At 42.4% G+C, this 26,355-nt stretch overlaps 3 protein-coding genes across 4 annotated transcripts in view; 1 reads left to right on the top strand and 2 right to left on the bottom strand.

The window, feature by feature from the left end:
• Window positions 1–4,549, bottom strand: part of nuf2 (UF2 component of NDC80 kinetochore complex) — a 6,286-nt gene extending 1,737 nt beyond the window's left edge. Inside the window, exons 1-11 of the mRNA XM_019861964.1 lie at window positions 4,308–4,549; window positions 3,799–3,873; window positions 3,029–3,105; window positions 2,732–2,793; window positions 2,523–2,620; window positions 2,153–2,226; window positions 1,939–2,032; window positions 1,787–1,849; window positions 1,580–1,717; window positions 998–1,138; window positions 715–890 (exon numbers count right to left, since the gene is read on the bottom strand). Of these exons, the coding sequence (XP_019717523.1) occupies window positions 715–890; window positions 998–1,138; window positions 1,580–1,717; window positions 1,787–1,849; window positions 1,939–2,032; window positions 2,153–2,226; window positions 2,523–2,620; window positions 2,732–2,793; window positions 3,029–3,105; window positions 3,799–3,873; window positions 4,308–4,430 (1,121 nt within the window). The 5' untranslated portion in view covers window positions 4,431–4,549. The remainder of the gene's footprint in view (window positions 1–714; window positions 891–997; window positions 1,139–1,579; window positions 1,718–1,786; window positions 1,850–1,938; window positions 2,033–2,152; window positions 2,227–2,522; window positions 2,621–2,731; window positions 2,794–3,028; window positions 3,106–3,798; window positions 3,874–4,307) is intronic.
• Window positions 4,550–5,800: 1,251 nt separating this feature from the next.
• Window positions 5,801–12,189, top strand: cd7al (cd7 antigen-like). Its single transcript, XM_019861965.1, has 5 exons — window positions 5,801–5,946; window positions 6,449–6,802; window positions 9,177–9,536; window positions 10,016–10,116; window positions 11,877–12,189. The coding sequence occupies exons 1-5, from the start codon at window positions 5,895–5,897 to the stop codon at window positions 12,054–12,056; spliced, it is 1,047 nt and encodes a 348-aa protein (XP_019717524.1). The 5' UTR covers window positions 5,801–5,894; the 3' UTR covers window positions 12,057–12,189.
• Window positions 12,190–15,758: 3,569 nt separating this feature from the next.
• The window catches only part of tnrc6c2 (trinucleotide repeat containing adaptor 6C2), a 42,140-nt gene continuing 31,543 nt past the window's right edge, over window positions 15,759–26,355 (bottom strand). The window contains exons 7-22 of one of the 2 annotated variants that reach the window (XM_019861961.1): window positions 26,078–26,244; window positions 25,902–25,991; window positions 25,730–25,787; window positions 25,504–25,646; window positions 25,245–25,391; window positions 24,323–24,463; window positions 24,019–24,138; window positions 23,769–23,852; window positions 23,218–23,503; window positions 22,223–22,387; window positions 21,946–22,137; window positions 21,719–21,868; window positions 21,155–21,370; window positions 20,300–20,373; window positions 19,908–20,047; window positions 15,759–19,549 (exon numbers count right to left, since the gene is read on the bottom strand). In XM_019861961.1, coding sequence (XP_019717520.1) covers window positions 19,186–19,549; window positions 19,908–20,047; window positions 20,300–20,373; window positions 21,155–21,370; window positions 21,719–21,868; window positions 21,946–22,137; window positions 22,223–22,387; window positions 23,218–23,503; window positions 23,769–23,852; window positions 24,019–24,138; window positions 24,323–24,463; window positions 25,245–25,391; window positions 25,504–25,646; window positions 25,730–25,787; window positions 25,902–25,991; window positions 26,078–26,244 — 2,537 coding nt within the window. In that variant the 3' untranslated portion in view covers window positions 15,759–19,185. The remainder of the gene's footprint in view (window positions 19,550–19,907; window positions 20,048–20,299; window positions 20,374–21,154; window positions 21,371–21,718; window positions 21,869–21,945; window positions 22,138–22,222; window positions 22,388–23,217; window positions 23,504–23,768; window positions 23,853–24,018; window positions 24,139–24,322; window positions 24,464–25,244; window positions 25,392–25,503; window positions 25,647–25,729; window positions 25,788–25,901; window positions 25,992–26,077; window positions 26,245–26,355) is intronic. The other variant, XM_019861962.1, reaches the window with a different exon arrangement.

Below are 26,355 nucleotides of genomic sequence, written 5' to 3'. Positions count from 1 at the left end.
TAAGGTTTTTAGTCTTCGAGAGCTAACTATGGCCATCGAGGACTACGAAGCGCCCCGTGGCTGGCTTAAAAGTTCATTGCATGCCAGGAAGTATTTGTTATTGTTAGATTCAGACGAGGATGGACGTTGCATTGCTAAAATGGCTACAAAACGGACCTTTTGATGTCAAGCAGCTAAGACAAGAAGAGCTCTGATACTGGAAGAGAGGGTAAAAGTGATCAAAATGAAAGACGGAGCAAGCAAAATAAAAGACATTTTCCAAGAAATTGATGTAAGTGAAAGTGAATGCTGATCGCAAATTTCGCAATTTCTTTCCCTTTTTTTCTTTCTACACTGACAATATGAAGTGTCAAATAAGTGTGTGCTCATACTTATGTACTATTGGAAGAAAAATAGAGTACACAAACGTTTGTGTGTGCGTGTACACATACGTTTGTGTGTGTGCTTACATCTGAGATCAAATTTGCTACAGTGAAAAACCCCCTGTTGTGAAAAATTTCTTGCTGCAAACATGATTTCGTTGTAGAGGAGTTTCACTGTACACAGAAGACGCTTGGTGCATGAGAATCACCTCTAACCATTTAAAAATAAATAAATAATACATTTAAGTAGGAAGTTGGACTTGGTTTGTACATAAAACATTTTTGATAGATGCTGCACATGCACTTAATGGCGTCGGCTCATTGCAAAGCGGAGCTTGAAACGCAGGCCTACCCCAACACATTGTTGACATGTTGCTCCTTGTCCTCCTTCTTCTTTTGCCTGCGAATGTTGTGTTTGGCCTCCCTGTCCAGCTTCATGTCCAGAGCTCGCTTCAGCTGCTCTTCCTCTGTGCATAGGTTCTTCAGCTCCTTCTGTTTCTTCTCATGCTGGGAAATGAGCTGTTTATGCTGCATCATGCGCACAGAAAACAATCTTTTGGAACTCGCAATATCGTCAGTTGAAATGAATGGTATCCCTCGATACAAACAACTTGCTTAGGTTTCTATGTCGATACCTCCTCGTGCTGCTGCTTGCTGTCGCTCATGCTGATTTCAAGGTCTTGCAGCAGATTGTACATTTGCTGGATCTCCATATCGGTGCGATTCATTCTGTGGACCATGTTTTGCAGCTGCACTACATCCTCATCAGTTTTTCCCTAATATGAACACAATTCATGCTTGTCATACAGTACAGTCAAACCTCGGTTTTCGACCATAATCCGTTCCAGAAGGCTGTTCGAAAACCGATTTGTTCGAAAACCGAAACCACGCTCTTTAAAAAAAAAAAAAAAAAAAAAAAACGTTTATTGAACACGTCTGCTCACAATGGAAAGCGACGCGAGGAAGCATCACTTCCTCGTGTAAGGAAGGCAAGAGGAGTCAAGTGGTGCATTCAAGTGCGCTCAGTTTGTTCGAGAACCGAAATTCAGTCGTCACCAGAGGCATAAAAAAACGTGAAAGTTTTGGTCAAAAACCGATTTGGTCGAGAACAGAGATGTTGGAAAACCGAGGTTTGACTGTATATGCAAATATCAAATAGTTGTCATGGTAATGTCAAACTCGATTCGATATTCTCAGCGAAATAACTATTCACTCACAATCGAGCTTTTTAAGTCCTTGATATTTTCCCTCATCCTCTCCATTTGGACCTGCAGCTCCTCTGGTGACTCCACAATTTGAGACTTGAGTTTAGTGATTTCTTCCTTGATGTTGCTTACGTCCATCTTCAGCTGGGTCTAAAACAAAAAAAATCACCATTATTTCTGATCTAAACATTTTCAGTTGAGTACAGCCCCCCCCCATACCAGTTTCTGCGTTTTCTCTGCAATTCTTGCTTTCCACTCTGCAATTGTGTCGTTTTTAGCATTCTGAAAGAAGAGCACCAGGTTCATTTGACCTTGACCTTGACTGAGAACACGCTAAATGCAATTAGGAACACAGTTCTGGCACCACCTACCACGTCCTTGTATAAACGTGTGGTGTTGGTCTGCAGTTCAGAGAGGGCGGCTTCCAGCTTAGCGGCCTCAGCTTGCTGCTCCGGTGGGATAGTCCTAAGCAAGTGTAACAAAGTAATAGATCAGAGATCAGCGTGGTTCTCGCAAATACCAGAAACATGTCGCTAAAGTGTGTGACCCGTGATGTGCGCAAAGCATGTTTCATTCAAGACTTACGTCAGGATCTCAATTTTTTTTTCCGCTTCCCGGGTTCCTTTGGCATAAGTCTGTTGCATGTCCAAGGCTGCCCTCTGACAATAAACACAGTACCCGCGAGTCATTGTAAACACAAACCGAACAAAAGTATTGGTTACGTCCTCAGTTTAACAAAATACAGCAAAATAACTTCTCCAATGCTGGGATCATCAATTGGGATCATCATTTACAGCATGCTTTTGCTTTAAACTATCAAAATAGGCAATTCTCAATATTTCTTGGGGGGCGGCGGGATCAAATCGCAACTGTTGGTGAGTGGAGTCACATTCACTTTCCAAGCAAAAAAAACCAAAAACAACAACAAAAAAAGGCAAGTTAGAATACCACATACAAACTTGAGTTGCTTTGCCGACATGACATTAATCCTCTGCTTCCTGAATTGGAGAAAGTTCATGATGGCGCTCAAAATGGTAAGTGTCCGATGTTTCTCTGAAAAGGAAAAGGAAAATGATTTTCCGTTTCCGTTTCATAAATGTGCTGTGTTAAAAAGGGTGTTTAAAAAAAAAAAAAATTCAAATGATGTCTTTAAAACATACTTACTAGGTGCCAGGAGGTCATTGAGTGAGAAGTCATACACAAAACACATTGGCAGAAACTGTCGCCTAAAAAAAGAAGTTACAGTACAGTTGTCTGAGAACTAGAAATTCACAGTTGCGTATGACCACAATGGATCAAACCGAGTATCATTAAAAGTTGATCAGACTGTGTTTAGCGCACCACACCAATATTCTGATTATGCAACGTTGCTACTGTATGAAAGGAGTCAAAAAACTTCTCAGTTTGACGAAATTAATTGTGCCACACACTGTGAAGTTTGATATCAGAACAGAAACTCACATGCGAGCATAGACACTGAGGATAGCGGTGGCCCCCTCGTGGCACTCGGGATGCTGAATGTTTTCCACAAGTGGAACCTGTTGGAAAAATGGACAAAAAAAAAAAATTACAAAGTAGCAAGCTTTGCTTTAATGGGGGACGACAGAAAAGTGATCGTGTTTTCAGGGGGAGATGCTGAGTTTCCAAGGATTTGCACAATTTAAGTTAAACAGTCTCTAAACGATGACTCAATTTTAAAAATAACTTGACTAAAATCATTATCTATACACATTTTATTTCTGTAGATCTCAGTGTCCCGCCACTGATGAGCTAGTTTTAGAAGACGTGTGGTCCTGAGGCGCTACACGGTGCCTTTGGGCACCATATTGGTGTAGTGTACAACCTGTAAAATCCACGAGTAAAGTGATTGTTTTCATAACCGTTTGTCAAACTCTTTACCGTGCCCCGAATGACTAACAATCTACACAAACGTGACTTCAATGGTCCCCATGTCTTGGTGAAATAAGTAAACAATTTTTTAAGGGGAGGTGGAGATGCAGTGTGGAGAGTTTGGGGACAACTTGAAAAGGCATCATATGTGCAACGACATGAATAGCCAGTCAAATACGTCGTGTCACTGTGATTTGCGGTTATTTGTCAGGTCTGACCTTAATACTTACAGACGAATTAACTTAATTCCCAATTTATATGGAGGTATGATCCAAATGGAGAAGGGACATCGGTGTATGTGAATGAATCTGGTTAGCATTTACCTGTAAAACAGTACTTACCATGGAGTGACATTCAGGTCTGAAACGAAAGAGCTGATGCAACACTCTCATGTACAGTGATTGAACTGCTTCTGGCTGCAAAGAAGTGAATTTACAAAGTGACTTGGTTAAAAAAAAAAAGTTTTTAAAAAAAGGAATACAGTACAGCATTAAATCGGTTTTAAATTAAACATTCGCCACTAGACTCGAGATTCTGTATGCAAAAGCGTCAGTGTGAACCTAAGTTAAAAACAGCGCATAATTGTCGATTTCACAAAAGGAACTTAGCCCAACATTGTTTATCAGTTTTGTGTGTCGTTTCTTAGACATGACAGACTTTCAACTGACTCACTCGGGAAATTCACTGTTGACACGGGACGCTCTCCTTCATGATTTGTTTCGTTTGAACGTCGCTAATTGACATGGAGCATTTATGCAATTCCAAACGCCATTAAATGTAACCAAACGTAGGCCGTTATTCAATTCATGTGTACCATCAAGCAGTTCAAACGGAGCGGACATTCGGTTACCTTCGGAGAAGGCGCAAGATCGGTCTTGGTAAAATGGTTAGCCTCTTCGCCAGTAAGGACTTCTGTTCGGTAAAAGTTCACTACCACGTCCACAGGGTGGACGGGAACCGCATTTTCAGCCATTGTTGGTTTAGCTCGAGATCGTGAAAACGCAAGAAAAACAGGGCAACAGTATGCATAGACAAGCCACAGAAATGGCGCCTAAAAAAAATCGTATTTCTTCTTCGTCCTCTTCTTCTTTCGTTGCTGCTGCTCCTCCCTTTCGCCGCCTATCGTGTCGGAGAACTGACACCGTTTGTACACCAACACCGCATTAAACGCTGAATCGGTTGCTGTTCATTCAGTAATTTCTGGGCAAACGTTACTTAATGAGAAACATGTGGCGTGCCTTTTGATTTTATGATACATGTTTTAAAATAAAGGCTGTATCACAACCATATGTTGACGTCGCCGCCGTATTGAATGTGGCACAGTGGAGCTCTCGGCGAATATGCCCCATTCGTTTGCCGCTTGGGGACGGGACGTTTCTGATCGCGGGGTAAATGCACAGTGCCTTCACTGAACACGCTCCGTTGGAACGTGAATTTTAGCGGTATGGTCTCCGAACGTGAATCGAGTCGTGTGCCTCAAGAGGCACTTCGTGTGTGTGACTGCAGTGCCGTTATGTGAACACGACGAGAAAGTGAATCAGGATCTGAGTGACAGTTCCCTGAATCACTCCCTTCCTTCTCCATCAGACCACGCCCCGCCCTTCTGTTGTGAGTGCAACTTCTGTTCGCCAGTGACGCAACATCCCTCTCCTCTATTGTTAATCCTGCTATTTTTTTTTAGCAAATGTCCGTTCTCTAATTTGCATGAACATGTTTTCGTCGGGGAAAGCAAGTTGGCTATTTATTTCAGTCAATGAGGAAAAACTGTCCTCTGACCCTAATTGGAAAGTTGTGGCGTTGTGGAAGTGTAACGTGTAAGCTTGGTGGTCCCTGACTGGAGTTTTGGAGACCACAGGAAACTTTAATACTTATTGGAAGATGCAGCGTTATGATTTTATGCAGTGTTTCCCAAGAAAATGAGTCGATCTTCACTGCTATATTCAGCAAAGTATGCTTTCTTGGGTGATTTTGTCACCATGCTGTATTGTGAATGTCCTTTTGTTAATAAAGTGTTTATCTAAGTTTAATCTATATTTCTTTGAATGTGGAAGGAGGCCCAAATGAAATCCACACAACCACTGGGACAACATACACATTGCACACATGATGGTTGGGGCCTGGATTCAAACCCTGGATATCAGAACTGTAAAATGGGTGTGTTAACCGTGCGATCGCTATCACGGTATACAGCGTAATTCTTTTCAAGATAATGTTAATCTTTTACTACAATTGAGTGGAAGATGACAAAAAACATAACAGTGTAAGTTAAAAGGATCTTCCTCTTTTGTTCCCCTTGAGGTTAGAAGGCGGAGCTTCTCAAAGTCTTGGTTAGGGTCGTTCTTACACCCATTTTGAGGTTCTTTTGTACGTGTTGTCATGACGCATTTGTCTGCCTCCCTTCTGCATTTTAAAAAAGAGGTTTGGAATTGAAGTAAAGATGACCACCATCCACCACCTCTGGATCCTGCTGGTCATTCACAGTGTATTTGGTGAGTTGCACTTTGTGTTCCAAGTGGTGGTATTGTTTTTGTGGTTTTGGAAGTGACGGGGTCACCAACGGAAAAAAAACAAAAAACACTTGCCCGGTAACTTCATTTGAGAGGTGGCAGAATAACAATTAATGCTTGCACGGATGTAATTTGAGAGGGGATGGATGGGAGAGAAAAGATGGCAAAAAGTAACAATGAAGGGCAATAGTTATCGGGACTAATTTACTACAAAGGGTCTTTGGTGTCCTCAACAGAATCACTCAGTTATGATGAAAATGTAGTGGAATAATAAAACAGATGTCTTATTAAGTGGGGGAAAATTTTGAAAAAAACATGCAAAAAACTTGAAAATAGCAATGACATTTTCTGGTGTGTTGGAGACAGGACAGAAAGAAAGAAAGGCAGCAACCCAATACGAAAATAAAGCACAAAAACATACATGTCACAAGTTCATTTAAAAAAGACTGAAAATTGCCATCCTTTTTTACTTTTTGGCTTCAAGTGTGTGGTGACATTCAGTTCCTGGAGAGGCAGGAGGGTGATTCGGTGGACCTTCCGTGCACCATCAAGCCCAGGAGCCGCTCTCCTTTGGGCTTCTACATGAGGCGCACGTGGCTGCACCCTGGTCAAGTGCTCTTCAAATACACCGGCACAGAGGCGCACGTGAACGTCGCCGCCGACAGACGTCGCCTGGAGATCGGCGGCGACCCGAGCAGCCACTCTCTGACCGTCACCTTATCCGACCTGAGAGCCAATGACACAGACCGCTACTATTGCGAGTTTGTGGTGGCCAACCCGTCTTCTGAGGACGAACACGTGCCAGGCGAGACAGAATTTTTCCTCCTGGTTAATCCCGGTGAGTGATCTTTTGTATGTTCATCCCAGGGGTGTCCAAACGTTGTCCACTGAGGGCCTCACATCAGGCGGAGGGGAAAAAATAATTGCTCACTCACGCAGAAAGTTACAGTTTCTCAATTTCGCGGTGTCTTATTTATGACGGTAATACACAGAGTATCAGTCAAAAGTGAATTAAACACCATCGAAAGGTTTGAATGAATGAAGTGTTTTATCTCTTATAACCACAGAATTCTTATACCGCGATACCCACAAGCACAGGAAAATGAATGAAATCTTGTCAGTCACACCTTCTCTCTCAGAATGGCTCTTTTTCCTTGTGTGTGGTGATTATTTAAGAATCAAATTAGAGGGCATTTGGTGAGGTCTCGTCAGTCTCCAGGCTCAACCAAAATAAAAACCTGTGGAGGGAAATGAAACTGAGAGTTTCCAAATGACAGCCAAAACACTTGAAAGGATTTCAAACATTCTGGGCCAAAATCTCTCCTGAGTTCTGTGCAAACATCTCTTTGCTACTTTTGCTATGACAGTGCAAACTTTTTGGGTCAACCACTAACAGCGCTTCACACTATAAAATCGACATTTTATGACTGTTTATTAATTATTTTTTTATTTTTGACGGCTATTCTATCTATTACTATAATCAACAATTCGTCATCAAAATGAAAAACTGTTCATTTTTGTGTGAGAAAATTCTGCATGGGATAAAAATGTTCATTCCCATTCACTATACATATGAACCGACCATTTGTTTGACAAATCAGCTGAAACCAATCCTGTGTTGGTCGATAATATACGCTAAGCAGTTTTAATCAACATTGTACGGAAATGTCCCACTGGCCAGATGTTGGACACCATTTCTTTTATGCGTAAAAAAAACAAGCTATTAAACCTGCGCCTCACTGGTAGAAGGTTGTCATTTGAAGGACAAGACTTTCCTCTCACAAGCGACCGCAAAGCACTTTCATTTGAAAAACTAAGAATCAAATACAAAACATGTCTAGGGACCTTTGACACCATGTGGAGGGTCGTGGATGTGCCTACTTGTCAGTCACATCAATGACTCACACAGATGGACAACCATTCACATGAATATCTATACAGTGGTACCTCTACTTACGAAATTAACTGGTTCTAGAAGAAATGTCTTAACTAGAACATTTTGTAAGTACAGACGTATTTTCCATTTAAAATCCCCTAATTCGTTCGAAGCCCCCCCCCAAATTCAGACATAAATGTTTGTTAACGAATTAAAATCCGTCAAAATATGTAACAAATACATGTTACAATTAGATTATGCACTATGCTTATCTACTTTGTTGGACCAGGGGGAAAAAAAGAACAAACACGATGTCAAGTGACAGACTGGTGTCGTTTTGACCTAGAAATGGCACCCACACAATTTGAATGTGTGACTTTTGTCTGTCTTAAGAAGGCATTTTTATCATCGCTTGCCATGCCAACTTAAGTGTTCTAAAATGATCTTTCTCACCATCTCACAGATAAGGGAACCATGAAATCAGCAATTGCACCTCAATTTTAAAAGAATATCAAATGTTGCTTGCTCACTACCAAAACAACTTCACAAATTATAATGGGATTATGATCCTTTTCAATCACTTTTTTTTTTCCGTTAAAAAAAGAATGCCAATAAGATTTGTCTGATTTAGTATCCAACTGCAGTATCTTAAAATCAATGGAAACTACACAATGTTTTAAAATCTTAGAAAAGTGACAATAAAATTATCTTGTAAATTTGACACACTTGGGGGGTGGGGGGGAGTTACAGTGTTAAAACTGCGAACAAGAGTTGAATGTTCTCCATCACTAATGTGCACAAGCAATTTCTCAAAATTGTTCATTCATCATGGCATGCGATTCGGAAACTGAACACATATCCACTTTCAACAGGTCAGCGCTAGCAATACTGTCCTAAGCTAGCATTAGCACTGTCAAAATGACATTAGCCATGGCTGCGACATTGGTGGCATGACTTGCTCATTGTAAAGTGTTGCTATAACGCAACAACACTCAACGTTATCGGTTTGAGGTTGTAATTTTTTATTGTACTATCAATTAAAAACCAAAGATGCGATTACCTTAACAATTGAGCACAATTTTGGCGAATTCCACGTCGCTTCCTAATCTTGTCAACTGCCTGAGGTGCCTTCGCTCTGCTTCCGTTTACTTTTTTGGGCAAGAATAGTAAAGATCCTGCCGCTCAGAGTAACAGCACCGAGATAATAATTGTATTCACCGTAGCAAAAGTGAAATGTTTATGACTGCACATCTGGAAGCACAGACACCGATGCTATCATTGGCTTCCATTGGGCCCACTGAGTCTTAAGTTTGTAACCCCCTGCCCGGTGGGACAGCGGACATAGGGCGCATCGATGTGTGCGCGGGGGGCTCAGCCATCGTCTCCTGTCTCCCCCCTCACGGCGAGGACCTTCCTGTGGAGGGCGTGAGCCTGACGCGGCGAAGGGGACGAGCTCCAGTGGAGCTGCTCTACCACACCAAGCGGCACCTCGGCGACGGGCCCGCCTCCACCTCCTCCTCTTCACGATTCCAGCTGTGGTCGGCTCCGGGTCCCCGGGGCTTCACATATAACCTCACCCTGCGACATCTGCAGCCTGAGGATAGCGGCCTGTACAGCTGCCAACTCCTTCTACGCGGCCGTCCCGATACTAACGCCGCGCTACACATGAAACAAGCTGTCTTTGTTTCCGTGGGAGGTAGGTGATGGAAGAGGACCTGATCGTCACGCCGGTGACATATTAACATCCTCTAACAACCGCCCCCTTCCAATCAAACAACACAAGGTCAAAATAACATCCAGTACACTGAACCTCCAGGGTCTAACCAAATCTGTTTCATTCTGGATGATTGTGCCATCATTTTTTTTTTTTTGTGGGGGACGTTGGAGGTTTCATTGTCCTGTCGGTCCATGTCTGTGCCTCTTGGTGATTTATGATCTTTCATCTGTCAAGATGTCACTCATCTCCTCATACTAATCATTGGGCAATTGCTGGATCTTCATCATCTGTAGTTGAGCCTCAAACCCAGAAGGAAGTGGCTCAGCGGCTTCTGCAATTCCACTGAACTCTTTGTTCTCTAACCACCTTTTTTTTTGTTGTTGTTGTTGCAATCAACATGCGTGCGATTACTTCATGAGGTTGGTGCAACCTAAAAGCCTCTTTTGTCTTCTTCCCAGGAGGTCCATGCGGCTGCTCCAGCTACCCAACTCTGCTGTATGCGCTGTCCTCGGCCGTCTTGGTCCTTATCGTGCTCCTCGCTTTAATACTCATCTATCATGTGAGTGTTGTTGTGTTATGTAAGGTGCAGGAGTGGGAAAAGTACTTTAACTCTGTAATTGTGTATTGAAATAAAAAGCCTCCGCTAGTTGAACATCATTATTCAAAGACAAAACCTAAAGTCTCGATGAAATTTACATACAGTAAAGGGGAATTTGCAGTTTAAAAAATAGAATAAAATCGCATTTTGTCAGACAGTGGTGCCTTGATATACTAAACACACCCATAACCCAAAACATTTTAAGTCAGATCATCTTTCCCCATTGAAATTAGAGGAACTGCCATTAATTTGTTGCAGCCTTCCACAAAAACAGAACATGTTTTTTTAATTTTTAAATAAGAAATAGCACTCTGTAATACAGAACTGTTGACAGTGTTTAGCGGTTGCTGCTCAACACTTTTTTTTAAGAATACTAATTAAACAACTTGTTATATCTGCCAAATTGCTGCTTGTTGTAAAGCGAGTTGAGTCACCTGCCACCAGTTGCTCGTACTTCAAGTTTCCACGTGCAAAAAAGTCAGCCTCGTATCTAAAAAAAAAAAAATTTGGGTCACTCATACCTGAAGGCACCACTTCTCTACTCTTAAGCGGAGGAGGTTCCATCTCATATAAATGGGGAGTATGGCTTTCGTGACTCCGAGTTTCTTCACCCTCTTCCTCCTTTTATTTATTTCGGAATACGAAAGATGTTTTATTTTGAAATATTACCGGATTCTCTGTTACATCCGTCTGTGTCACGCTTGACTCACGTCAAGCTACACTTCTCGGTCACGTGACCGACGACGCTCAAAAACAAAACGCTGAAGCGTACATGAGTAAAAAAGCTGCTTGGAGATCGCAAATGACGGCGGCCTTAAAAGTACGTTCGAAACAACTGGATCAAAGTTATGGCTGAATACTCTGAGATCGCCACAATAGCACTGTTGCTATTTCCGACATCCTACCTGTGTGAGGTGGGGAGTTTCTGCAGCAACAGCGACTAAAACAAGATTACGAAGTAGACTGGACATAAACCACACACTTGAGGTGTCATTGTCTCCTATTACCCCGAGATGGGACTGTCTGATTACAGAAAATCAAGCTCGGGGCTGTGGTGAGTCGTCATTTTCATGCACTTTGAATTTGCGTTGTATCGTATTTTTGAAGGCATTAAACATTACCAGAGCGATAAGAGTGTTGCGACCAGATTAGACGCTCCTTGTGTTTATTATTATATTTCGAAAACACCACAGTTTTCATGCAGCTCATACCATATTATTTTGTTGTATTAATCCGCCACACCTTAAATGCCGGTCCCTGAAAATATTGTCTGACTTAAACCGGTCCGTGGGGCAAAAAAGGTTGGGGACCCCTGCCTTAAGGCACCACTTCTCTACTCTTAAGCGGAGGAGGTTCCATCTCATATAAATGGGGAGTATGGCTTTCGTGACTCCGAGTTTCTTCACCCTCTTCCTCCCTTGCTTTTCATCAAATATTTTCTCAGTTTTATTAACATACTGTCTCTTCTTAATGAGTGCCAATGTTATTTGTATTGGTTACTTCCTACCGCCGATGTGGAGCAAACAGAAGCGTTAACTAACACCTGCTTGTTGTGTGGGTGTCGCCGGTTCCTCTTCTGCCGCTAACCGCAGCAGTTTCACAACTGTGTTGTTTCCACACAAGGAGCTTCTACTATGTCAGGGGCGAGAACTCAGATTTTTAATTTTTTTTTTTCGCACAGGAAATGAACTGTTTACACACCTCACTGATTTGGTTTTCAGAAACGAGCACGCAGCCGTGCCGCCTCACGCCCTCCGGCGCCCATCTACGAGGAGATGACCGGCGTGAAGACCTTCAGTGCCAAGCCGGATGACACCGAGGTGTCTGAGTATCGCAACTGCAAAGTGAAGAAAAACTGCCCGGAAAACCATTACGAAACTCCCATTCGGTCAGCTTTTTAAATATCATTAGCTCCTTCGTAGTATTACATCTCACAAAAAGTTGAGGATATCGTGGTGCGTTTGAGATACGAGTAATTCGACTTCAAATGAACAGTGCAGTCGAATACTACCTCACCGTGATGCTGAGTGAAAAAAAATACAAAGTGGAAGTTACGTCACATGCAAGCAACCTAAAGTGTCTATGAACCGATATAACACATTGATTCAAGTTTTATTCTGACAAGAGAAGTATTCATTTGTTTCCAGTCGAGACTAAGTGACTCACTTGAAACTGGTATTTACGACATCTGGAGATCTGTGTCAGTTAGAGTTCAAACATGGTGAAGTTGCTTTTAGCTGTTGCGCTGCATGCAAATAGAATAAGATGCCAACATAAGTGAAGTCAGTCCTGAGTGTGAATGCTTTTAAATCCAGTTTAAAAATGTTTGCTTTTTTTTCCTTAACTTTGATGAAAGTCTTCCTAACATTTTAACTTTTTTTTGGTTGTAATTTTAGAAACCTACTTTTGTTTCTTTAAAGTGTTTTTCTTTCAAATCTTCTGTTGTGTTTAAATGTTGTCAATGTATGTTCTTTCAATAATTTCCGTAAACAAAAGTGTTCTCTGCTTTGCTTCTGAATGTCGTTAGCTGTTGTGTTTGTAAATAGTTTTAGTTGCTGTGCCTTTGCTTGTATGAAGCACATTGAACTGTCATATGTATACAATGTGTGATGGAAATAAAACTGCCTCGCCTTATTAAAGATATGATCACACTTTGAGGAAACAAACCCAGTTGTAGGGCTATTCCCTAGTACAGAGGTTATGAAACTTTTTGCACCAAATACCACCTAAAATAGTCAGTGGTGATGGAGGTAACTGGTAACATTAAAATGCAGTACCTTAAATTTAAAAAAAAAAAAAAAAAAGCACTTCAACTCAGATTGAAAAACAGGCATTTCTCAAAAACTGGTAACATTAAAATGCAGTATGTTAAATTAAAAAAAAGTACTTCAACTAAGATTGAAAAACAGGCATTCAAAAAGTAATGTAAATTTCAAAAAAGTTAAATACATCCAAACTGTACCTTGGCAGTGATTCTTTCACGTACCACAAAGGGGAGCCAACTAGCATCACACAGCCATGTGACATGTTAAAAAAAAAAAAGACCAAGACATGTAGTTACAGCCAAGAAAATGTAATTTTTATTAATATCGTCCGAAAGAAGATCCATATAGTCCAAATGGAAACTTTTTTTTTTCCTGGTGCATGTCTTAACAATCACATTCTATGAGGAGAAAAAGTAACAACATTTAAAAAGCCACAACTTTGTAGTTTAGTTACAGACATTTTTCCATTATTTGCGTGTGTCAAAGTAATGAGAAAATGGCAAAGGCAAAGTCCCCCAAATGCCCCCTCCCCCCGGCTCCCAAAAGACAAAGAAACAAAAAGCAAATCATGGGCTTCTTCTCATGCCCACCCACAGTGCTTCAAGCAGGACAAGCGCTCATTGGTTAAGAAGGGTTTCCACAGCATGGTGACGTCATAAGGGTCCACTAACACCAGACAACTACGGCACATTGAGCACATTTAATCAAAGAAGAAGCCGACATAAAACCCTGAACCCTCCCGCTTTTGTGCATAGATCAGAACCTTTTGCTTGAAATCTCTCTGCTGCTTGAAAAGCGTCACATGGACACACGGAGAGATGATTGAGAACATCCTGCGCTCACAAACCAACAAAAAAACAAACAAATGTGTTTCCATTGATCCTTGTTTTCCCAATGTAAAGCAATCTCTACGCAAGATTTCACCGGTAAAGCACTTTTTAATTCTCAATATTCAAAGTTGATTCTCAGTCTTATTTGGTAAATATGTCACTTGCTACAATACAAACGTGGTGTTGTCGTTATAGTTGAGAGTCCCCCGAAAAAGCTTCAGTGCTTGCTTGGGAGTAGCAAAACAAAAAACGAACAATGGAGGAGTTGGGATATTGGAATTCTGGCCTTCCTGAGACAAAATTCATGAATGTTTCGAACAACAAGTGTGCAAGAAAACGAGCAAAACGACGCAAACGAACGAGGGCCGAACTTGAAATATGACAACACTGATCGATCCCAGAGTTCTGAAAGTAGCATACGTATCCTCATTTTGCAAGGTTTTCATGTCCATATTCCATGGAAGAGGATTTTCTTATTAAAACACAACATTCCTGTCATAGTAATTCCAATTTTCTTTGAAGGTGACACAAATGAAATGCTTGTAAACAACAGGAACACAAATAATAGGCACCTCTGAAATGACCTCGCCTCCCCTTTCTTTTCATTTCTCCGCGATGCTACACCAGTTTTTTTACACCTAGCTATGGCCTTGCCGCTTTGTCTTGATTTATTTATATTATTTTTTTAAACATTTTTATATTTATACTTTTTTTTTAAACTTTTTAACCTTATTGAAACAAAATGGTGCAATACTCAATGACAACCCCGCATCGGGATTATTCCACAATAAAAGCCACTATAAGGTAGATCAACTTTTTTTTGTACAGATAGAATGAAAACAAATGAATTCCTTGAGTAAACATGTACACGTGAATTGTCGCCGTCGACCCCTCCTGTACTTTTTTTTTTTTTTTTTACCACGATTAGCTGAGTGAGGGGCACAAGACACTCAGTGCAACATTAGAAGAGAACCAGGCAACAACAAAAACACAGTTTCTGGCACACATTCAAATATCCGTCGCACACAAAACGGAGATGACGCTTTCAGTTCTTTTTTTTATTTTTTTCCTCTCTCCAAAACATTGGTAAATTTCATCCTCACCATGTTACTTGTCAGATGAGAAAGAGAGAGACCTTTACTGACTCCACATTACGTTGTTTGCGCTCCATGACCAAGGACTATTTGAGCCAGTCTCTAAAGAAAAAAAAAGGTAATCTAAAAGGCGTCTTCAGTTGTAAATTTTAAGTAAACAGGAGTTGGGAAGTCTTCAGTCTTTTTTAGGGGGAGGGGCGGGGGGCACCAAAAATTAGAAAAAGTATGATTCATCGGAAGAAACAAAAATGGGGAATAAAGTAATACAAAAAGAACGTTTCATTTCTCAAAGTTTTTTTCTCACAATTTCACGCAATTTGTAATTTTAAATAGTATTGTTTGAGAACAACGTCGCGATCTTCCAAGAAAAAAGTTATGACAAAATTGAGCATACCATTTTGAGAACACGACTCAGGGAAAACTCAGGGGAAAAAAAACTGTGCTAATCATCCATGGGTAAATTTGATTATTCTGAGAAGCAAAAGTGCAAATTGCTGCTTTGCTGTAAAATTCCCACTTGTAAAAATTGGTTTTGTTTGTTAAAAAGTAACATTTGAGAATCCAGATAAACATTTTAAAACAGATTTTTTCCGGGCACAACTTGTGTGTATATAACTATACACACGTGTGTGTGTGTATATATATATATTATATGTATATGTGTAAAAATATGTATGTGTGTATATACACACACACATACATATTTATACACATATACATATATATATACACACACACACATATATATATACACATATATATATATATATATATATATACATACATACACACACACACATTTTTTTCTCTTCAGTGTGGCCCAAATACTCATTTGTACATTGTAGTTCAAGTATTCAAGTTCAATATATATATGTAGATATATATATTTTTTTGATATGTGATTCTTCTTTTCATTTTTTTTTTGTTTTAATTAGCAAATGCTCGACTTACGATGGAGGGCGGGCTAACGAACAAAGATCCATACATACGACATCATGTGGCTGAAAAGCAGAACGGACGATCAAGTATTCGTTGACAACCAAATTGCGTCCATCGCATATTTGTGTGGACGTTCGTGCGTGTGTGTGGGCGGGGGGAAATACATATTGCTCATCTTCATTTCAACCTTGCAGACAAATAAAACATTTTAGAGGCTACCATCCGAAGTGTACATATATGTACAGTAGGTGTGTACGTATGCATACATACAAATATCAACTTTGTGTATAGATACACACGTATGTATGTATATATGTCTACGGTAAGCACGCTTTCGAGAAGCGAGCTGTGTGAAGAGGAGAGCCTCTCGATGCTGGTGCAGCATGGGAAAGCCCCTTGTGACTTTCTGGGCGCGGTACTGGTGGATTATTGGGTCTGTCTGAGCTTCTTGGATCAAGGCAGTTTTACAGAAACAGGCAATAGTGATTTTTGCTCGTGTGCTGCAGGACGCCGTGTCCTGAAAGGTAGCCTTTGTCCCCCTTTTTTTCCTTCTTGATTTAAGACTTTTGTACCTCTCACCGACTCGGATCCAGTGGAAATGTACAGTTCGCAATCGGGGCCTGCTTTGAGCAGGACGTCAACACAAAATAAAAACCAGATAAATACAGCATCCACAAGAAAACAAATCAAACAAAAAGGAACCCCAGTCGTGGGTCTACTTGTTCATGTCGTGAGCAGAACGTGACGACCGGAGACGTTTCAGCGAGAAGTGCAGAGCTTCAACAAATCATAGATCCCCCCAGCCCGCAATTTCATTTTTATGCATTTTTAAAAAAGATTTTTCTGTCAAACTTCATAAAAATGATGTTAAAATGTGATTTGTAACTTTTTTTTTTTGGTTTTAAAAAAATATGTACCCGGGATTACCCATCATCGACTGTGCACTGTAGCAAACTGGAACCCTCCCCTGCGCAATGTTAGCGTTGGGTTTGTCCCACAAAACAAACAAAAAAGGAAAATCAGTCATTTCAGGATGTGATGCTGCTGCCCCTCCAACTTCCCTGTGCCGCCCCCCTAAAAAAATCATTCCTTTCAAAGAGGAACACAAGTGCTCTGTTCAGCAAATTGAAGTTGGCACAGTACATTGGCATCTCTTCAATGCGTGTGGTGTGTGTACACGGGAACAAAGGACGGTCGTGGAGAGCGAGAAAGACAGCGAGAGAGAGAGAGCTGCATGGTCGTCGTCTGTGCCCCCCTACCCCTACCCTGAGATCAAGTCTGGACACGAGCCTTTGATAAAGTCTTCGCACTCCACTTCAGTGACAGTGTCTCGAGAAAATGGCGGCCATAGCGAAGTTCACAGTAGGGTGGGAATAGTGCTGGAGTGACAAGGGGTCGGCGTGCTTGTAGAGGGGCCCCGGCTTCTCGTCTTTTGCATAGAAACAGTTACAAGTGGCCCTCGGTGCCTCATGGAGGGGAGGGGTTGGGTGGAGGCTACCAGATGTGACGGGGTTTTTTTTTTGGGGGGGGGGGGGGCTTAGCGTAGCAGCTATGCAATGGGCAACCTGTGGGCAGGCGGAGCAGCTTGGACCAAAACAATGAAAAACACCCCCAGACCTGGAAGTACGACAGAATACTGTCCAACACAAAGCACGATCAGCTCAAAAAGCAATTGACAATCAATAGTATTGATCCTTGTTTTGCATTCATAACACAGGATGAGCACAGAGAGGCACCTCTGAGAAAAAAGTGTTTCTGCATATGAACAGTGAGAGGCTCCTTCAGGCAGCCACGATGTACTTATACATACGCAGGCACGTAGCATGTATGCATTGTGGACACAAACGACAACGAGACACAATCCAGAAATATGACTAGTAGATCTTCCAGCTAAAGTGATCTTTGCGTTTTAACAACTGAAAGGGAGAACGAGCAGGGTTGGTCTGGTTATTGCCAGACGGAGCACGGGGAAGAAGTGCTGCGGTCGGACACCTGGGGGAGGTGTGGGGGCGGGACGGTGGGCGGTGGACCACAGCAGAGAGGCACTCAGTGGACGCCACACCCTCCACGCTGCCCCCACCCCCCCACACCCAATGACCGACCATCCACGCTCGGTCTCCAAGAGCGAGCAAGGCTTGGACATTTTGGAGTAACAGTGATATTCACTTTCAGAATTGTTCCTATTCTTCGCGAAGGTGACTTTGTGTCAGTCGCATTTTCCCTTCATCAGAGCTTTTGTCTTGTTTTGATTTATTTCTTTATTGAGCCAAAGCCACGGGCTCCTCATAAGTGCTATGATAAGAGGCCTTCCCATGTGTGTCCACGAGAAAGACTCGTAGGTCTACTGCATTGGGAAAACTCATAGGCTGCAAACCCCACCCCCCCTTTTTTTTTTTGGTATTGTGCCAGACACCCCGAAGAGGTGTCCAATTGGATCCAGTCTCTTGTTGGCTGTGGGTGCGGCGGGCGCGCAGACAGGAAGTGTGCATCGAAGTCCAAGCTGCTGCTGCTTCGCACAGATTTTCCAATGGCGCTCTGGAGGGGAGGGGGCGGGCGGACCAAAACAAAAACAAAAAATGGTCTTTCAAGCTCTAAAAACTGACCAGCTCAGACGGGACGGACAAAGAGTTTCTACGGTGTATATTGCACAATGTAAACCGTCACGTTCAAAAGAGTTAAAGCCGCGTCCTCTTTCCTTTTCCTTGCAATGACACGTGCAGAAAGGTTGTCGAAGATTCCACAAAGCACCAGTGAGTGAACTGGAGGTGACGGCGAGGATCTCGTCAGTGATTGGGCGCCGCCGCAGTTGCTCAGAGCTTATATATTGGGGGACGGACATCAGAACAATGAACCCGCCGTCCACGTCGAACAAGTGAAGAGTCCGAGGAGCCGGGTTTCCCGAAGAGAGTCGGTCGCCAGTTGCGTGGCACTGGCTCAAGAGGTCAAAAACTGTGCAAGATTCCATCTGCTTCTTCAGTTTATCAACAAAAAAAAAGCCGGTTTGGAAAGGACCAGGTGAGCACTTAAGGCTAATATTAGTGCTGAGAAACAAAGAGTAACAAGTAAAGGTCATCCAACCGCATCGTTGGCCACGGGCATGCTGGGAATGATCGCTTGAGAGTCTTTTTGTCTGGGATGATTCTTCTTGCAAGGAAAGGGTAGATGGCAGCTTTGATTGCTTCTCCTAACAAAACCAAACCAAACTCAAAAAGGTTTCTTTGTGTCACGTTTGAGTTCTTTTTTTTTTTTCTTACAAAGTCATTTCCAAAATGAAAGGAACAAAAGGTAACACGAAAGAAAGAGAAGGGCTGGTGAGCCTTCCATTTCTCAATTCACAGTTACAGAAAGTTGTAAAATGGAGCTGATTATCGCCACATGATTTGCTTGGGTTTTTTGCTCCTTCTACATGGACTCCCCACTCAGCAGGTCTCCAGGCAGCAGAGTATTAATAGGGGTGGGGCTCCCGATCACGCGTGCGTCCTCCCCGCTCGGAGGCCCCCACAGGCTGGAGTATTGGGGAACACCCCCCCAAAGCAGGTCCCCTCCGCTGGTCTTGCCACCGCCACCTCCTCCCCCGCCGCCGGTGCTCCACTGGGCGATGGAGTGAGACGCCGCTGCCCCGCCCATTCGATTCTGATTGGTTCCCGGGTTGGCTTGCCAGCTGGTGGTGGTGTTTGAGGCCAGCGACTGGCCTTGTGCAAAGAAGCGGTTCACCTCCTCCTCCCCAGCAAACTCTGCCAAGATGGTGGTGTTACCGAGCACACACCTGACACAAAACACAAGACGGGTCAGTCAAATGATCCCAAGACAAATTTGCAAAAGCATTCACAGTTGTGGTGAAAGGTTTTTGAGAAATAATCTTATTGCAACTGTGCAAACTGTTATTGAATACTTTAAGATGACAACTTCAGTCTAGAATAAAATAATTCACATTAAGAAGTGGTTTTAAACAAGTCAGCGAGAGTCCCCGGATTAATTGTCCTCGATTTTGGATGTTCCACTGTTCTACGTTTTGCTCAAAGACTTGCCCATCACCTTGTGACACATTTGTAATGAAGTGAAAGCAGCAAGAGATTGCTTTGCAAATTTTGGTGTGATATTCCCAAACAGCTTCTGGCACTTACATGTGCAGAGACTTCTGGGCCTTGGCGGCCTCATCCTTGGAGCTGTAGCGCACCACGGCGTTCCCTTGGGTCAGGTTGAGGTGGAATGTGATCAAAGGGCCGTGCTGCATGCACAGGGTCCGTAGAGTTGAACCGTCAATCTGTAGAGCCAGCAAAAGCCGCAGACGCATGGCCGTTGGAGGAGATGTACAGTATATTTCGATAAAAAGAACGTATTTGTGCATACAAAGGGGCCTGAGTGACATTTGAAGTTACTTTGAACCTTTTATAAAGCATTCGCTAAAATACATAAGATACTCACCACCTGGCCTTACATTGTGGCATCCATTTTGATTTTTTTCCCACTCAACTTGGACCATTTGTTCAAATTAACGGTCAATTGGCACACTTACTTGAGGTGTGAGATTCCTCAGCACCAGCCAGCTGCTGGTCCTGTTGGAGCTGTCTGTACTCCATGTGGTTCCCTCTGTTAAATAAGGACAGCGAGAGATTTGCAACTTGTTTTATAAAAACATATTTTTTTTAAATATTCAAAAAATAGCAAATAATTGATTCAAAAATTTAAGTATTAAATTGTGATTTTTCTTCTTTTCTTTGTTTTCTTTTTTTTTTTTAAACGAAAAGCGTCGCCCACTCCAACATTGTTTGTAAAGGGCACAACTGACGAGCAAAGCAGTTTCGAGAAACAATGTTGACATGAGGCCTCCTTGCGAGCCGGTAAACCTCAGGATGTCAGTTTAGCAGGGTATGTTCAACAAGATAAGACATCAATAGAGAGCAGATGTCATCTCTGCTCTTTGACCAAGTCTGCCTAGCATTTGATGAAAGGTTTCCTAGTGAGATTTTGTTTAAAAAAAAAAAAAAAAAGTATTTGCAGTGCTGTACTGCATTATATTTGTAAAGGGAATATTATTATTTACTATGTTCATTATTCTAAATTGTTTGCACTTATGTTCCTTTTACTATTATTTTTCCAGGCTACCCATACCCTCAAGACGGATTGTTTTTACTCCCAGACGCTTAACATGCTTCATTGAGCCAATGTGGTTCACATACAGGATATTTTATGTAATATTTCCTTGACGGCACAAACAGAAGGGTTGTTGAAACTAAAAATTGTAGCCTGCGAACTACAACTGGGTATCTCTTATTTTTTTTTGTTTAACTTTTTCCCATACACATAAAAAAAGATATTGAAAGACAACTTCATTTCTAATCAGAAATTTCATCACAATATTTTGACTCACCCGAGGCGTAAGAGCCACTCCAGCCCTGGGACAGTCCCAGTGAGTTGCCCCCCCATGTAGAGGAAGATTTGGTGTTGGTGAGGCCCGGTGGGGGTCGGGACGGGGCTGCCGAGCCGCGTGGGCCTTGAGGGACTTTCCACAGCTCGTGAGTCAGGGAGGCTTGGTTCTGAGTCATGGACCCAGTGGACCAGGTGGACTTCACATCGGACAGTTTGCCTTCAACAAAGCCAAAGGTAATAAATAAAACCGATGCATGACTAAGTTAGATAGCAACCTTCTCGTAGTGCTTTCCGCAGTGTACTTAAGCATCACTTCTTGAATTACTGGTGAATTCCTCTGAAAAAAAAAATTCACACGAAAACTGCTAACTGCCATCTGAGGTGAGGCCTTCCTTTTTGTGGTTGGCAGAGGTGCACATGGTTGCCGAGGAAGTGAGTACAATTTTGTTGTTGAGGTGGCGCGCCATCAATTTTGTACTGCCTATACAGTATTTCATTGATTGGTAAATCAAGCTGACTTTGCGTTATTGGCTGTGCTGATTAGAGACTTGAAGCATATCCATACCTCCATTCCTGTCACGCAGAAGATATCTGTTGACGTCATGGATGTTTGTGTTGATGGTAGGACCACTCGGGACGCTACCAGGGGTCATATTGGGATCGTTCTCAGGGTCAATGTTCTGAAGGCCCTTCCATGGCACACCTGGGCAGAATTCTGAGGATGTGAAAGAAAGTAGATTGTCACAAATGTGGTGGCAAAGAGCACTGCTATTCATTTGTCTTTGTCCTCACCTGGGGGCCAGTTAATGTTGGTCCCGTTGGCGATCTTTTCATTGGGGTTCTTGCCTTGGCCCCAGTTGTCTGGCGGTACCAAGGAACTGGCGGGGGAGTCCGAGCTGGACATCAGATTGTATGGGCTGTAGGAATCCTCTAGCTGTGAGGGCTTCCCAGGTGGCCCCAAGGTAGAGGCAGCAGATATGGCACCTAGCATATAGCGAAACGCACACAATGACTTGAATCCATCTTTTCTGTTGTTGTGGATGATCCAAGATCGGAATGTTTGACCCACCATGTTTGTTGAGGTTGTTCTCCAGGTTTGAGGTGTTGCCACCCAGGGTGTCCATGGAGTTGGAGTGTGTCCACTGGGACAGGCGGGACTGGGGCTGAGGGGGCTCCTTCAGAGACAGACCCCCAACCTCGATACAGTTTACATTCATGTTTGGATTAAGTCCAGCTGCACACAGGATACAAGAATTAAAAAAGCACATACTTTTACAAACAAGACAACAAAACAATACATTAAGCCCGTTTGGGTGGCCATACTGTGATGGCCCTTGCAATGTAGGTATATTTATGATATAATATGTTTCAATGATTATTTCATATTCAGCATATTTATACTGTAGTATTTATGAATTTAAAGAAAATATTACTTGTTTTGTTATTTTTGTGCATGTTTTTTTTTGGCCATATAGCTTTTAATAATAAATGGCAGAACGTATTTCCACTTTGTCTCAAGTTATTCCTGCTTCTATCATGCGTTTCAACATATTTGTTTTTTGTTTTTTTTGGCCTGGTGCTACTACTGTGTGGCTGGAATTACGTTTGCATTTACTGATTGGACAGACTAGACAACTATACCATACATTGCTTGCTGAGCAGACAAGGCATCTGCGAGGTTGACATTTATGGAGTTTAAAGCGAAATTATCCCATGAAATAAAAGTATATTTATTCTAACATATACAGGCCTCCTCTACAAAAACTATCTTACAAAACAAAATATCTCCTGTTAAGTAAATAAACTCCATGAGCTACTATTTAAAGAAACAAGTCAGTTAAATGTGGATTGTGTTTCAACTTGGCTGCTATTGCTGAGGCAATAAGCACTTCATCCACAGTAATTACCTCCATTCATTGTTCTCTTTTATTGGAAGGGAGAAGCCAAAATTTACAGCTGTGGTAACAATCACCGACTCGCTGTTACCATGGCGACCAAGGATGTTGCCAAATCCACAGTGACTGAACTAATAGAAACCTTAATTGCCCTCTGTTAAAGACTCACAAAGAGGGTAGGTGCTGTAGGCGTTGGGTGAAGACAGCGGCTCTTTGGTGTGCAGTGTGTCGACCAGGCCCAGAGCATGATGCGGGCCTGTGAAAGGGTCCAGGGTTGATTTTGCAGATCCGGGGCCTCCGGTGGGGCCACCGGGGGCATGCAGACCAGCTTGGGAGGAGGAAGAGGAGGCGGAATGGGAGGGAAGCTGCTGCTGCTGCTTCATCAGCAGCGCCTGGTAGAGTTGACGCTGGTGCTGCTGGATCTGCTGCTGCATGTTGGTGATTGTGCGTGCGACCTAGGAGTGGGCAGACACACGGCAGAGTAAAAGATGACGAAAGGGACAAAAATACTCAGGGACAGAAATACTAATGTGGAGAAGAAACTTCACCCACGCAAACAACACTTGAGCAACTGCTGACGTAACAATGAGACGTTATCCATGCCTGTTGTTACAGTATTGAATCGATTTTGCAGTCAGCTCATGCAGTCATGCTCCAGAAGTGGGTCACATTGATCATCACATGATGTGAGTGGGTGCAGCGTTGTGCCTGTTGACTCACTTGCTGCTCTTGTTGTCGAATGGGACCGGAAACATTACGCTGCGCCTGCATCATCTGCTGCTGGATTTGTAAACGCTGGTATGCCTGAACAAAAAAAAAAGGGAAGCAATAGTACATTGCAGTACAGCCACGCATACACAAAAATACTTTGTACATAAAAGCACAGATGAGGTTTTGAAGTAGATTGTTAAATATACTGAATCAGAAATGTGATTACAAAAATGTCTATTGATCAGACAGTGCGATTCACCATTTGAAGTTGCTGAAGTTGGTACAACAGGGTCATTTGTTGAGGGTTTATTGGTGAGGTTAAAAGTGCAGGGTTCAGACCAATGTTTTTTGCTGCAAATTGCAAGAGCTGTGCTTGGACCTGTAAAGGGGGGGGGGGGGAGATGACAGGTAAATTGTTGTAATTCACGAGGAAACAAAAGCAGCAGGAAAGAACATAATTACTACATACTGCTATGCACAAGTAGGAAGTGTTTAGACAAGTTGATATAGTAAAATGCATGGCTTAATGGCAGAATCTTTTGGGTGCATGTGTGTTCATGTACCTGAGGGGAGAGATACTGAGGCACTTGAGCACGTAGACTAGGCATGGAGGAGCTCAGAGGTGGCACTGGTGGCTGAGGAGGCTGCTGCTGCATGGCCCGGCCTTGTGCTGCTCCACTGCTGCCAAACATTCCACTGGGTATCTGGAACAAAAAGATTTCTTTCTTTATTCTTTTTATACATACTTTCAAACTGCCAAAGTCATTTACAATTGTATGACTCTATCCATCAGTCCACTGAGCTGATACACATTCATTTTGACTGTTAAAAAATCTTTGAAGTGATGTAACATATTCATGAGAATGGGATAGGCAATACCTCTTGCATGATTGGCACTACTGCAGAAAAAATGCTGAGGGCATACACTAATGTATTTATATATAGGCATAAAAAAATCCATACCGGTCGGGCCCTAGTAATATTTCTGATTTAAGGTTTAACGTCATCACCATAAATTACAACACATGGTAAAATTTGCATTGAGCTAGCTTTTATGGGTCAAACTTAAAAAGGAAAAAGGAAAATAACAAAAAAAACCCCAGATGTGTTGGAAAAAAAAACATTCTTCATATCGGCATCAAATATACATTTACATTATACACATAGCCATTTCCAATTTTAATTTACTGTTGAGCAGTATTACTGTTTTTAACGACTAGATATTTTTTGAAGGCCAAAGAAATTCCGAGCTGTGAAAAGGCAGCTACAGTACTTCCACATTCCCAAGCAAAATAGCACTTTTTTTTTTTTTTACATTTTTATTTCAAGGGCATTCTTTGGCAGTGACGCTAGACAACACTTGGTCTCAATGAGGACTCGAGACAAGCTTATTCAAACATAAGTGAACAATAGAAACAATAATAGAATTTATGGTTATACAGCTCCTCGACAATGTAGCGACTTTTGAGATGTCATAAACAATACCTGTCTGTTGTTCAAGTTTTGCATGGCCAGCCCCGAGTTGCCCTGTCCCAGACCCTGCCCGGGAAGGCTACTATTGGCCAGGGGGAGCTTCAGGCTGGGGGAAGGCATAAATGGTGATGGGGGGGCATCGTTGGAAAGAACACCATCCTGGAGCAGAGGAATAAAACAGTGATGAAGGCGACAAATGGTGATAAGAGTAAGCAAAGATGAGTGAGTGACATTCTTCAAAGCTGTGAAGGCCATCCAGGTGGCTTATTACCTTGTCAAGGAAGGCATTGTGGTCAGAGGGATCTTTCGAGAGCATGGATGGTCGACACACCAGTGGCTTGTTCAGGCCGTTGCTGTAATGAGAAATGCCCAAACTACGCTTGTCCAGGTCAGTCTTCTTTTCCAGCAGAGCGCCTGAGTGGGGGGTGTAATGTTGTAAATAATACTTCAAACATGCGTACAAAGACACACCACTCACACACAAAAAGTGAACTTACTCATGGCCTGGTCAAGATTCATGTTATTGCTCTTCAGTGCCTCCTCAGCAGGATCTCTCTGTAAGACAGTGATTAAATAAGTTCCTCAAATAGTAAATAAAACCTTAGCCTTAAAGATGGCTTATAAATTATGCACATCAGCCAAAACATTTGCAGAATAAATGACTCATACCGGAAAACCCATGTCGGTGAGCTGTTTGATGAGACGATTCATGATCCATGTCTCATCTGGTTTGTTCATCATCTTCCCCTGAAGAGACACCAAGTCAAACATTTAAATAATCACTTGATCAATGTGTGCCCACGTGTAGACATGTATATAAAATATGTAGAAATGTAGATATTTACCTTGTTCGGGATCTTCTTGGATCCATTGCCCCAGGAATTGCAGGAGGAGCTGCTCTCCAGCGAGGTGGGGTTGCTCCACATGTCCCCATCCTCAGTGTCCCACTGGCCTGTTGACATGCCCATTTCATCCCCTCCATTTCCCCAGCTGTCTTGCATAGGTTTGGGACCTGACGAAAGAATCAAGTGTGGGTTCGTATCAAAGATGAAAAAAAGTGAGGATACTTGAGAAAATAACCTGATACAAACGTAATTTTAGCAAAATCAGCACAGCGGGTAGT

This window comes from Hippocampus comes, unplaced genomic scaffold (assembly GCF_001891065.2).
Source record: "Hippocampus comes isolate QL1 unplaced genomic scaffold, H_comes_QL1_v1.1 scaffold7, whole genome shotgun sequence".
In the NCBI taxonomy this organism is placed as follows: domain Eukaryota; kingdom Metazoa; phylum Chordata; class Actinopteri; order Syngnathiformes; family Syngnathidae; genus Hippocampus; species Hippocampus comes.
This window is presented reverse-complemented; position numbering and strand designations above follow the sequence as displayed.

Excerpts from the sequence above, each read along its gene's own strand:
- cd7al (XM_019861965.1), top strand. The coding sequence starts at position 5,895 with ATGACCACCATCCACCACCTCTGGATCCTGCTGGTCATTCACAGTGTA. Across the intron at positions 5,947-6,448 it reads GGTCATTCACAGTGTATTTG|TGTGTGGTGACATTCAGTTC; the intron begins GTGAGTTGCACT and ends TTTGGCTTCAAG. Across the intron at positions 10,117-11,876 it reads CTTTAATACTCATCTATCAT|AAACGAGCACGCAGCCGTGC; the intron begins GTGAGTGTTGTT and ends TTTGGTTTTCAG.